The sequence below is a fragment of the Cupressus sempervirens genome, chromosome 8 (assembly GCF_028749045.1).
Source record: "Cupressus sempervirens isolate cs-2001-9-10 chromosome 8, ASM2874904v1, whole genome shotgun sequence".
NCBI classification, from domain to species: domain Eukaryota; kingdom Viridiplantae; phylum Streptophyta; class Pinopsida; order Cupressales; family Cupressaceae; genus Cupressus; species Cupressus sempervirens.
In genome coordinates this window covers 278,250,255-278,263,724 of record NC_143125.1, presented here as the reverse complement: position 1 = coordinate 278,263,724, position 13,470 = coordinate 278,250,255, and the positions used below count along the sequence as shown (strand labels likewise).

Genomic DNA, 13,470 nt, shown 5'->3' with positions numbered 1-13,470 from the left:
CTCCTCAATATATTATTATTAAATTAAATAAATATTAACTATAATTTTATCTTTAAATTTAATTCTTTAATTTAATTAATTTCTCAATTAATTAAATATTAAAATTATCTTAATAATTTTCTATTAAATTAAATCATTAAATATTCTTTTAATTTGATTTAATTAATAGAAAAATCACCATAGACCCACAAGACGAACTATGAAAACCCATCATAAAATACCACATACAAGATCAAACTCAAGGGTTATAATCACAAATTTACGCCATATGATGAATTCGAAAGGGTAAACATCTCATATACTTGCCCTATTTTTTAGAACAAATGGTTTAAGGATTGGATTCAGACTCAAGAGTTATCTCCCCTCTCTTACTATTGAGATATTGCGATAGGGTACGCTCACCCTGACAATTCAGGAAAGTTGATACCTAAAACCTGCAATCTGCATAAAATCCACACATGTACAAACATATATATTCTAAACTAACAAACAATGGTAGGAAGTGGTGCATTGTGTAGATCCTGACTAGCAGGTGACTACGACTCCCTTCTTTAACTACATCAGAAATGTCAAACATAAAGAAAACATACACATATACCATACACATATAAGTATAAGATAAGTAACCATAGAGCACACGTATAAATAATTAATCTAACTAACATCATTAAATAACTGAAATCACTATAAATAATTATCATCAAAGTATAATCATGCATACATGAAATAACTAGTACCAAAGTAGTCTCATCATATAATCAACTAAGTATGAAAACAATATCCAATAATCTGAAAAGCAGTGTCACTAATCATTAAACATAAACATAAAACTGACCTAAAATAATTCGATGATAATAATTGAAAAATTAACTAAAAGTAGGCACTACACCCCTTATTATTATTATTTTTTTAATACATCTTCAGAAAAATATTTCATAATCTTAATTTCGTCGGGCTCTATAAAATTTGGTAAAGCAAATAAACCCCATACAATATGCAATTCCCAAGAGTACAGCTTTGGTGAATTGCTTTTCACAGACCTCATCGTCACCAACTAAACTTCTTCCACCACGCAAAAATTGTCTGATGGGAAACTCTCTTGGTTTGAGGATGAAAATTATTCAGATGGGACAGCGATACTTACAGATAAAAAGCAAGAAATAGTCAGATGGAAGTACATTGTCGGGAAAATATTTTACAATATGTTTTTGACTGCCACAACTTTCCTGGCCGTTTTGTGGGATTTTGTTTTCAATTCTGCCGGCATCAGACATTGAATTCCGGCTGGTTTCTTCCCACTACAAAAGGCTATCGGCTAATGACATATTCCTTCCATTCAAATCCAAATGTTGAAAGGAGATAAATTCGATGCTCCTAGACACGAAGCAATAGCTATCAAAGCCACTTGCTGGGAATCTTGCAAATACAATTTTTAGTGTCCCTTTGATCTCTCAACAATTCTCGGATAGTAGAGTACAGCAAAAGTAGAGTTTGCAGTAGAATGGAGAAAGCTACAACGCTGATCGGCTCTTTATTTGGCAAAGGAGTAGCCGAGCAAGATGCTGCCAAAGTGAAGGAATTATATGTGTATCCAATTAAGGCTTGCCGAGGGCTTTCTGTGCCTTTCGCCTGCGTTTCCCCCACCGGTAACACAATCATCAAGACAATCTTTTTTTTGTCTCCCTTGTCTTCAGACATTTATTTACTATAGCTTAAATTAGTGTAGTTCTTCTCGGAAAGGAAAAATGTGTAATTTAGAAGTACGTATAGTGATCCATCAGGAAACACTGATACGTAGAATGAAATACGGAACAGTCTTTTCTAGAATTTTCACAGTGAAGTCTTATGGACTGTGAATGCCTTGGGTTTATAATAACTTAGTAATTAGCCTACGCACGTTAGCCAACTTTTCGGAAGCCCAATCTTATATATTTGAGTAGGCTTTGTCTGCTGAGGTTAGTCCTGTTTGGCAAAGAATCTACCGTCAATTTCCCGGTCTTCATAATGGTAGTCTTACTGTACTGCCGGAGTAATTAATAGCATAGCTGAGTACAATAGCTTAGGTCTTTTCTGAGCTCAGGGTCAAGTAAGGTGTCGATTTGCGGTATGAGGCCTGATGTAGAAGCTACAAGGACATTAATTTCTGTTAAGATCATGAATTGTTGATTTCCGTCCCTTAAATTTCAATCTCCTGGCCAAGCTCTACAGAAGCGTACCTCATGATGAGGTTATAATTGCGTTCTTTCTCCTATTATGCTGTGAAAGCATTCCACTAGAACTTAGCAGGTGATTTTCACGGTCAATCCATGCACCAATTTTTGGTTTGATACCTCTGCAAGAATACAAAAAGGATGTTTCTTTCCATTTGGCTTATATATTATTTGAATTCTCTACCCTTGATATTGAACACATGAGCTACTTCTGGAGATAAGTGCCTCATGATAAGTTTTTGGTCCTTTTCTCTCCCTACTATGCTCTTAAAGCCTTTGTAGTGAGCTACCCCTGGTTGCTAACCAATTTTTAACCAATTCTTTTTTTCACTTATTGAAACGGAACAATTATGTTAATTGCTTTGCATGCATAAGTGAATGTGTGTTTCTGTTTCTGTTTTCAAGTTTTGCAATAATGTTTGCTGATGGTTTTTTTGAGAATTCGGATAAAGCAAGTATGGTAGAGATTGCAACCATTCGTTGCAGAACTTAGAGCACATACAACATGCTCTGATTGACAAGAAATTCCGTTAAAATAATTCTGCAATAAATTTTGCACTTGTTCCATTCACAAAATTGAATGTAATGGGAATAATAATAGATATTGCTGACCTTCAAATATTTGAAACGATATTACAAATATGATTGCAAGCTTTTTAAGTAGAGATCAGGCTGTTTAAATGATTTATACTGTGTAATACCTTGCTGTTTGCATACTATTCACACAGAGCTGTTGAATCCTTTCCCTTGGCTGACCTGTACAGTTTCAAGACTGCATACAATAGATTCTACTATCACCTTGACAGCTAGCAGCTAGCAGCTAGTTCCATATAAAATTTCAGAATATTCTTCATTGGTACGGAGGTCCATGTCTTCTCTTGCTGATGCAGTTGGTAAGGAGTCCAACTTTTTTTAAACTCTGTTCTTTATGCCGTTTCTCACACTTCTACGTTCTCCTCCAGTCCTAACTCAACACAACTATTGAAAAATTAGCAATCACTTTGATTTAGAAAATCCAAACATACCCAAAGCTAGCATATGGTATGACTGTATTAGGACTCCTCAAAAGCAACCAGCACATCAATTAAAGTCCTAATTGCTGCCAAGCTCACAAAAAACATGAATAAAATTTATCTGCATTCACTTGTCTTTTCCCTATCGCCGCTCCTCATATGTGTTTATTCATTCAAAGAATCTTGCCTTTTCTACAGTTCGTCTTTATTCCCCTTTTTCTCATTTCTAGCACCGCATTTTGATTTTGTCAGATTCTGACTAGGCACTAGATCCAGTTACTTTCCAACAAACAGATTTCAACATTCTAAGTATCCTACGTGTCAAGAAAGGAGAAATTGCCCTTCAAGGAGTATTACTAGCTAGAAATTCATTTCTTTGCCCAATTCTGCAAATGACTAACCTAAAAAGCCTGCTTGGCTAAGGCATATACTATTTGTCAATATCCAAAACCAAATACTCCTCCAGGATATATAAGAAAAATATCATTTCTTTGTAACTCTGAAGATGAAATCTGCACTCTGAAAATTGCATTCAAAGTTCAAACACACCAAAACTCTCCTGCAATCTTGTGACAGAAAATAACCACACAAAGAAATCTCGAATATGAAAAGCACCATGAAATACGTCATTGATATCTTGAATAGATACCAGCCAGGGTAGATCTTTCACTATCGGAGCTAGTCTTCTCCAAGAGAGATTTCATTCTCAAAAAGGCTGTGTTGGACCAAGTCCAAATCTCTAGAACCAGGTAGAGTTTTCTCAGGGAGTAAATATCAGAAATCATAAATTCAACGTACCCAAATGAGTTCCAATAAACCTTTTTATAAACTCCAAGCTCAACACCCTAGCGAGGGTTGTGCAATCTTTTCATTTAATTTAAAAATCACCTTGTCTCCGTAGGCACCCTACTGATATTTAAGTTTACACCTTGTAACTCCCTAGGTGCCAATATTGAGTCATTTATTAAATTAAATAACTTTAGTTAAATGTTTATTTTAAAATAATATCTTAGAATGCCTGAACCTTATGACTTTCTAACTTTGCTATGTGCTAAGAAAAGAGTATGACCCTTCAAGGAGATTAACCAGCACTAAAAATTCAATTATTTGCCAAATATTGCATACGATTTAACTAAAAACTTTGCCTAACTAACCCAAATACTATGCTTCAATACCCAAAACCAAATGTATCTTCCTCCAAGAGATGAGCGAAATATTGTTTGTGTGTAACTCCAAAGATGAACTCCAGCACTCTGAAAATTACATTGAAATGCATTGAAATGCTCCTGCAATCTTGTCACTGCAAGTAACTATATGAGGAAATCTCAAATCTGAAAACCACTGTGAAATACTGTAATTTCTCCTTACAAAAGTTCCTCTAATTTTGCATTTCAATGAGTCAATTATGCTGATGGATGTTATGGTATTGATTGGAAATGTATGGTGGACTCATTGCAAGTGAAACTTATATAAAAACTGATTTGAATTTCAAATAAGGGCTTGATTTGTGAATTCTCATATGAATATGAAATGCTATAACATAACCTTCCTTATTTGATGTAAATTTAAATTGTGTCTGAGAGAAGTGAGTTCTGAAATCTGATAACTATATATGCAAAATGTTCTATGGTTATTGTGCTTTACTTATTTATAATTGTTACAAGAGTATAAACTCTGATCTTTCTTTGCTAAGATCTCTTTTCTGGACTGATCTCATTATTATGGTATTGGATAGCTATGAGTTTGGTACAAATTGGTTATAGTTCAGATCTCTGCGCAATAATGATAAGATTGATTCAAATGTGTCTTCAGGCTTCTAATAATAAGATTGCCGCGTCTAGATGATCACTCTATATTTTGCATGTTGGATGACTCTGAATCGGAATTATGATCTTGATCATTCTTTCTGTTATGACTTCTTGTGAATCTGTAATCTTTGTTGCTGTTCCTGAATAATGGCTTTAGTTTCATGCGATTTTATGTGAGAGGCTTATGCCTCAGTCTGATCACTATGTCTAATTATAATCCTTTATTCTTGCGAGAATCTTGGAGGTTGTTTATTCTTGCAAATTCCTTCTTTTTATGTGTCTACACTCTACAGCCTTGCCAAATGATGGATAAATACCATCTTCACTTGGCTATATCAAAACTCTTCAAGCACTTCAGGTATGAAGGGTACATGTCAACAAATCTGCCTCGTTGAGAAATCGATGATCTTCCCTTAATAAGCAATTAAAGGCACGCTGTGAAAAGTTGTATCGCATTGATCATAACTCTCACAAAGTGAATTAGCAAGTGAACAAGTCGCACCACTTCCTTGAAACTAACAATGCCATTTGTTAGTTATGTAGCTTAGATTATATTTATTCCTTCCTTGGGCTGTGATTATAGATGAGATGCCTTCTCCCCTTGTGCATTCTGATTTCCTTTTTCTAGACAGTGATTATTTTTTCTTGGAGAATGATATTCTTGACTATTAATGTATAGTATGCCCTTGGAATGCCTTTGGATGAGGACATATTCTTCAGGTGATTTGTTTTAGTAATCGGATGGGGTTATTAGAGTCTTGCCTGCTTTGAGATTGCTTGCCTACAAGCCATCTTATACCTGCATGATGATTTCAGGGTGTCAAATAAGCCCGTGGAACGCCCCAACACATATCCATCGCTTCCTGCTGATGCTACCGAACTCACCAAGTTTTTTAGACTCTATCACACCATGTGGTAATTCCATATCATTCAATCTATCCATCATAGAAATTCCATGATGCCAAGGTTTGTACTTTGTAGTGCCATTAACGTAGCAGTTGCACAGTAGTGAAAGTGATCTCTTGAAGATCACTGATAGGAAGATAACTCCAATATGGAATGAATTTTTCTGAAGCATATCCTTGGATAAGTTTTATGACCATAACCTAATGAAAAGCAACTATTGAATTCCAAATGGTTCTAGAGTTCCAAGTTAACCTTAGAAATGATTTATCATGCTGACACTGTGCTACTCTGATTTCAAGAATCTGCTTTTCATATTCTCATTGTATTTGCCTCACATGGAATCCTACGGAGTATTTGTTGTTCACATCCATATTGAAGATGTCACTGCCAAACTCAGTTCTGATTTGCAAAAGAGATTGATTCCAGTATAAATCCACAAACTTAACATATCCCCTCAAGAAGTCAAGTCAAGAGGAAAATCCCAATCACTCCACCCTATTGCAATTATTATAGTGTTATAGGAAGGAAGGTATAGCAAAACCTTAGAATCTAGATTGTTGGGAGGAGTCATTGTTCACTGTGGAGATGAAAATCTGAAGTGTACTTGTAAGTTGTAAGATCTCTTGGGTGTACTTGTAAGATCTCTCACAATTAGCTGCTATAAAGCTAGTAATAGTTCAGCAAACACTAGGTCATCGACTGATGTCATCACTAAGGGAAAACAATGGGAACAATAACTATTTTGTGTAGGAGGTATGGACATAGATATAATTAAAGTGTCACCTCTTCTTTCCACCGAACTTAAACATCCAACATTTGATTCTTGATTTAAGAAGGAATCCTCTTCATTGACCTGACCTGAACTGCAATCTCTTGTAATGTGATTTGAGAGTGATGGATGATAGCATCATTATGGTCTGTCTCACTACTCCAAGCTTGTTTCTGCACCTTACTGATAGGAGATGCACTGGGGTCCGAAGTTTTATGATTGTCTTTAATCTCAATCTTATCACATAATTCCGGTGTGGCTTCTTTATCCATCTCACAAAGTGGATTATCATAGGTCACATTAGCTTCAATCTCAAACAAGGGATTTTTAACGGACTGAAAGGGATTTACACTTCCAAAATCAGACCAATCTTTTCACTGTTTCCAACTACTATTCATTGATTCTTTGGGACAATTGTTCATGTGTGGTGTCTAGTTCTTTATCTCTTTAGTCCCTCTTATGTTCCTTTGTTTCTTGAATTGTTTACTGCCTACATCCTCATTTTCTGCTTGTAAGATCTTATGCACATCTACTGACTTATTCCTTTCTTACTTGTACGAACCTAAGATCTCATGACATCTCGTTGCCAATCTACTCTTGTTTATTCTCTATGGTACATCATCCTCCAAGGCCTTCAATGCTATTTGTTGAGATCTTTGAGTAGGTGAGTGTGGTTACAGGGCTTTAGCTGTACTATTGCTCTGAAAACTCATTTCTAGTTCATCTAAGTGTCCGTGCCTTTGCTTGATTTCCTGCAAGTTTTTTCTTGCTTGAGAAGATATTATCTTGGCATGCTTAGCTTTCTCCTTCCTCTGTTCACATAGTCATACAGTCCTCTCCACATCTTTAGCAGTACATTAGTTTCCCTGGTTTTTTGCTTGCCAGTGCTTCCTCAAAGATTTTCCTCTTCTGCTTGTCTTTATCATCTTCTGAATTTTGTGTTTTTAGTGACTCTTTTCCTTTCTCTCTCTCCTTTATGACCCATAACTGCCTTCTCCTATTTTCCAATGCCACCATTCTTTGTTTGTTTCCCTCAAAGTGATTAGAGCTGTTGCACAATGCATCTTTTGATTCACTTTCGTTTAAAAAATTGCTCTGCTCATCCATAAACATTGACTTATTAGTGGATACCATGTACTCCTCAAGAGGTGAAAAAGAATGTATGACTGACATCCTTATCTTTAAGAAGCTTCAACTAATCTCATTTATGATCACTAGATTCAATCCCTTCCTTGAGATGGTGTATGAGCAATCTCAGGTTCAAAAGGAATTTCACATGCATTTTTCTTTATAGGAATTTCACATTACTTAAGCACACAACAACAACTCAAGCCACAAATAGGTGATGTTCTTGTTGAGACGAAACCCAAATTGTATGCGAAACATCAATTGATATTAAGAGCTTCTACTGGGCATACAGAAACACTTAAAGCTGCAAGGGTAGTTTGAACAATTGGTTGTTCCTAATAATGATATTCTCTAGCATATTGGTGCTTATGTAGGTAAATTTTAAATTGCATGCACATTAGTCAATGGTAAGAGTGAAATATCTTGAGCATGCAAAGACCAGACATAGACAAGATAGACAAAGATAGACCAGAAATCTAGGATTCCAATCAATGTTCAAAAAATTACATTTCTTACAATTATGAGAAAGCTCAAAAAATCTTGCACCTTAGCCTTTAAATGATTATTCTACCTTAGGTATTGGGGAAGAATGATAGTAGTATGTCCAATATGTTGATGGTAGGATGCCAAATGTGCAGAGGCCTATATGCTTGAGATGCAGATGTCTGTATGTTTGGTATTCTGGTGTCTGTATGTCTGATCTAGTGGTGTCAGAATATGTCATTGCCAATGCTGAAGGTGGTGCTGTATGATGTCAGTGGAGATGAATGATGCAAATGGAATGTATTGTTGGTGCTGTTTCCACAAAATTATGACATTGTTGATATATATATGTCATTGTTATCTTTCAGAGGACATCGTTTGATGACATTAAATGTTTATAACTATTAGTTGTAACAACCCTAATTATGGTTTACTTGGAATTACCTTGGCTGTTAATAACAAATTAATCTGAGCCCTTCATTTGTAATTGAGAGGTCTATGAAACTTTTGATCTTCTAATTTGTAAAGTAATTAGATAGGAGCAAGCAGTAGAAGTAGCAGTTGGAGGAGGATATCAGAAACTGTTGCTGAGATTATGTTGAAGTTAATATGCAATTTTCACATTTGTGTACGAGTTTCTACATTTTGCATGATTTTTACTTCTCAAACAAGTTCATTGATTTTAATGGAGAAATGTGGAGATATGTGGCGATTTCCTTGCTTCATACCATTTATAGTTTTTTGATTGCAAATTATAGTGTATGGTTAGTCTGAACCCCACTTAAGCAAATGTTCGATTGTGGACATTCATTTGGGTTGCACCTATATTGGGTTTACAATATGAAAATCCTTCATTACATTTGGAGATTGCATCAAGTTAATAATATATATGTATAATAAATAAATTTTATAAAGCTTATATAATTATTATATATCAATATAGTTATAGTTTACTATTTATAACTATATTAAAAAAATCTATTCTAAAATGATATAAATTCAGAGAATTAAAGACAGGTAATATCTATATATATAATCCAAATATAGTTATAGCTTATTATATAGCTTTGGTGTATATATATAATCAGGTAATATATGTGTAATCTGTATTGACAGTGGCTAAAAATATAACTGTTCTATTATGAAGCGGCTGCAAGTATTATTCAGGGTATAGACATTCCCTTTTGGTGGTGGTCTATTTTATTGGTTTCTGAAGGCTGTTGCATCATTTTGGAGCTTTCTGCAAGTGGCTGCAGTCTCGATTGAAATTGAGAAATGGAGAAGGCAGACGGGAGCTGTAACATAGACAACAACACATCCGGGTGGCACCCACAGGGCAGGTAACTGGTTCGGCATCCACTGCTTTCTTGGGCACATTGGTATCTTAGATTATTATCATTGTCCTTAGGAAGTAGCTTGGACTCTGTAAACTTTACCTTTTTTCTTTTTATTTGATTTTCAAGCCAATTTAGTTCAAGTTTTTGTTGATTTATGCAAGAGCATTCATGCTTCAAATGAAAATAATTAAGTCCAAGAACAATTATGATATGTTACCATCATTATCATGTCATTTCATGTAATGGTCCTGTTATAAAATAAATAAATTATCAAACTATTGTTAATGGGCCGATTGATTTAATATATCTCAGACCCATTTTTATTTTTGTTTCCGTAGTTTGTGTTGCCGTCGGCTACCTTTGTACACCCTAGGAAAGTTTCCCGTCGGGAATTTAAGCACGGCTTGTAGTTAGTCTTTAGGTAGGCATTTTTATTTGGATTATTTCTATGTACTGTGAATTCCTGCTGGAGTTCTCTGTTGATCGCCATTTTGGAAGTGAAAGACCTTACTTATTTGGTTTTGTCTGGTTTCCATGGGATTCAACCCTCACCCTATTCTGTCGCCTGTAACACTTCGCTTAGATTTGGCAAGTTGGAGCATCATCATATTGCGAATATCTATTGTGTTGGTTTGATCTACTCTTTTGTTCTGTGTATTTCCATTTGTTTTTTATCTGCATAAAATCTTGCTATTTGTTCACACTATCTGTTAGTCTGCAAAACTCTCTGTGCACCACCCTACGAATTCTGATCATCCATCTCTAGTCATCACCGTACACCATACGGTCTCCCATTCTCACCCTCCATTTTGTCACTCCTCCACTGTATGGTCCTCCTAAGACCACTGTATGGCCATCTAGTCTGACCGTACGATCTTCTGCACTCCCCACAATTGTTTGGTGTACGACAAATCCACCGTACGATCCTCTAGGTGTCTTCACCATACAACCACCTCACTTCCACTCACCTCCATACGGCTCACCCTCCAATTGTTATTGTACGGTCCTTGTGCCTCTTCTTTGTATATCGTACAGACTCCATTTGTCCACCGTACACACATCGTACGACCCTCACAACTCCTCTACGAACTCTTCCATACCTCTCCTGCATATAACTCCCATTGTACGGCCATATGGATCCAACTTTGTGACCTATGAACAAAGAAATTGCTCTAGTCGGATTGTAAGACTATCACATTCCTAGGGTGAAACATTACAGTGGTATTAGAGCGCTTCGATCCTGCCAGCTTGTGAATAGTGAATGAGAGTTTATAGCTGGAAGAGACAACATTTTGTTGATAAAATGGTTGCCGAACTGGAATCAACAGCTGCCGAACTTGTGGCACTACTGAGAGAACTTGCAAAGAATCAGGCACAGATCACCAATACTCAGCGACTCATGGAAGAGACTCTCAAGAAGTTGGCAGGCAATAAAATATCTAGAGAACAAAATGGTCATAGTGCGGACTCGGTGTCGGGTAAAACAAACCCTCATCCAGCATGCTCTCGACCTTTCATGCCATCTTTTCAGACACCACATGGAGGGAAACAACAAACCTTTGAAGAGATGCAAGAACAACTGAGAGAAGACTAGAAGAATGCGAATTTTGAGGAGGATATATCCTACAAAGGTTACGCGGATCTGAGAATGAGATATTTGGGAGGCGAAAACCGAGGATACTTTAACGATGATCTCAAAAGAAAGTTGAGTAAAGTAAATCTGTCTCCATTTGACGGATCCAGATCCATATCTGCACAAGCATGGGTAATGAAGGCCGATACTTCCAGTTGAATCCTATGGTAGAAGAAGAAGCAATCAAATTTGCAGCGCTGCACTTGGAGGGAGTTGCACATGAATGGTGGCATCACGACACCATCACACGGGGGTATGATCAAATAACTACTTACACGGAATACACTGAGAGATTGATAGAATGATTTGATGGTAAAGATTCAGATCTCAATTCAAAGATTTGGCACAACTGAGACAAACTGGATTGGTCGACCAGTACATTGCAGAATTTTAGAAACTCTCTGTTTTGGTCATGGACATTTCTGAAAGAAGACGGATAGTGCTCGTCATGGACGAACTGACAGAACCACTGAAAAGTTGGGTCAAAGGGTTCAATCCTACCACTTTGTTGGAGGCTATTAAGAAGGCATGGAGCATGGCATCATCATCGACATCATCTTCTCGAAGTTACATCCCAAACAACTAGTGTTTCCCAGGGAAAAAGATAATAAACCTTCGCCCAAGAAGCCGTCATTGGATGAAGCTACTAGATAGGGACTTCGAAGGAAGAAATTATGTTTCAATTGCAAGGGACTGTGGGAACCTGGCCACAAATGCCTCGGAAAAGGAAAATTACACTACATTGAGGTTGTGTCTGATGATGAGGATGAATAGGAAGAAACACTTGCTGAAGGCAACCAACATCAAGATGGCACCAACATGGTTAGTCTGAACTGTACGAAAAGGATTGCAACATTGGTATGATGCGGAGGGACTATCGCTCTAGCCGGTAGCCCGAGGTGCATAGTTTTTCGTGTATGGGAACCCTTCAAGGACAAAGGGTTATAGTGATGCTTAATAGTGGAGCCACTCTAAACTTATCTAACTCATCTCTGGTGAAGTGAAGAGGTCTACCTACGGAGATGCACACAAGCTTTTAGGTCAAGGTTGCCAGAGGGACACTTCTACCCTACACGCACCTTGTTTCTCAGCTAAGTATCACCATGGCGAATCACATAGTGACTAAGGATTTCTTCATAGCGGACCTTGATGACATGGAGGTTATTCTAGGCATACAATGGATGGAGACACTTGATGAATACACTCAGAGTTTCAAACGGATGGACTTCACTTTTGTTGTCGATGGAAAGGAGGTTGTTCTCCATGGAATGGCAAATGACAGTCCGAAGGTAGTTTCTGTACATTAGATGGAGGCACACTGTTTTATCTCGGCGGAACCTATAAAAGAACAACGGACACCTCCACAAGATGATGAACTCCAGGATATTTTGAGTAAACATGATAAAGTTTAACATGATAAAGTTTTCATTGACATTCCTCCTAGCATACCGCCTCATCGAGGGTTTGAACATACTATCGAGTTGGAAGCAGAGGCCAAGCCAGTCATAACCACACCGTACTGCCATCCCAAGAAATTCAAAGATGAGATTGAAAAGACAATTCAGGAATTGCTAGAGAAAGGATGGATCCGTCCCAGTTCTAGCCCTTTCGCGTCATCTGTGTTATTGGTCAAAAAGAAGGATGGATGATGCGCATGTGTGTGGACTATCGTGCGTTGAACAAAAAAAAATAAAGAATAGATATCCCATTCCAAGGATAGATGAGTTGCTAGATGAATTGCATGGTGCGGTCTATTTTTCAAAAATAGATCTTCGTTCCGGATACAATTAGATCTGCATGAGGGAGGAAGATGTAAAAAAAAGGGCCTTCCGTTGTCACTACGAACATTATGAGTTTCTGGTCATGCCATTCGGATTGACAAATGCACTGTCGTCGGTAAATATTATGTAGCCGATAGGGTATGTGTCAGGATGTATGTCGTCGGTAAATACTGTGTAGCTGACAGGCCCTTCGAGAAGGTTCTTGTTATGTAGCCGACGACCCTTCAGGAAGGTTCTTCAGGAAGTATATATACACCCTCCGGGATCATTGTAATCATCATCATAAGCATAATGTAATGTCTTTGGCATATGCGAATAATACAAGGAGTACTGCTATTCTTATCTATTGTCTGTGTGCATTAATCTATTTATCCCATATGGTAAACATTTGGCATTGTTGCC

General features: G+C 37.0%; 1 protein-coding gene across 2 annotated transcripts in view; it reads left to right on the top strand.

Annotated features, from left to right (window-relative positions):
• The first annotated feature begins 1,232 nt into the window (after positions 1-1,232).
• Positions 1,233-13,470, top strand: part of LOC149542517 (uncharacterized) — a 175,498-nt gene continuing 163,260 nt past the window's right edge. For both annotated transcript variants that reach the window (XR_016355470.1, XM_089797451.1), the window contains exon 1: positions 1,233-1,646. Coding sequence is in view for 1 of the 2 variants with exons in the window: in XM_089797451.1 (XP_089653577.1) it covers positions 1,502-1,646 (145 nt within the window). In the remaining variant the exon portion in view is untranslated. The remainder of the gene's footprint in view (positions 1,647-13,470) is intronic.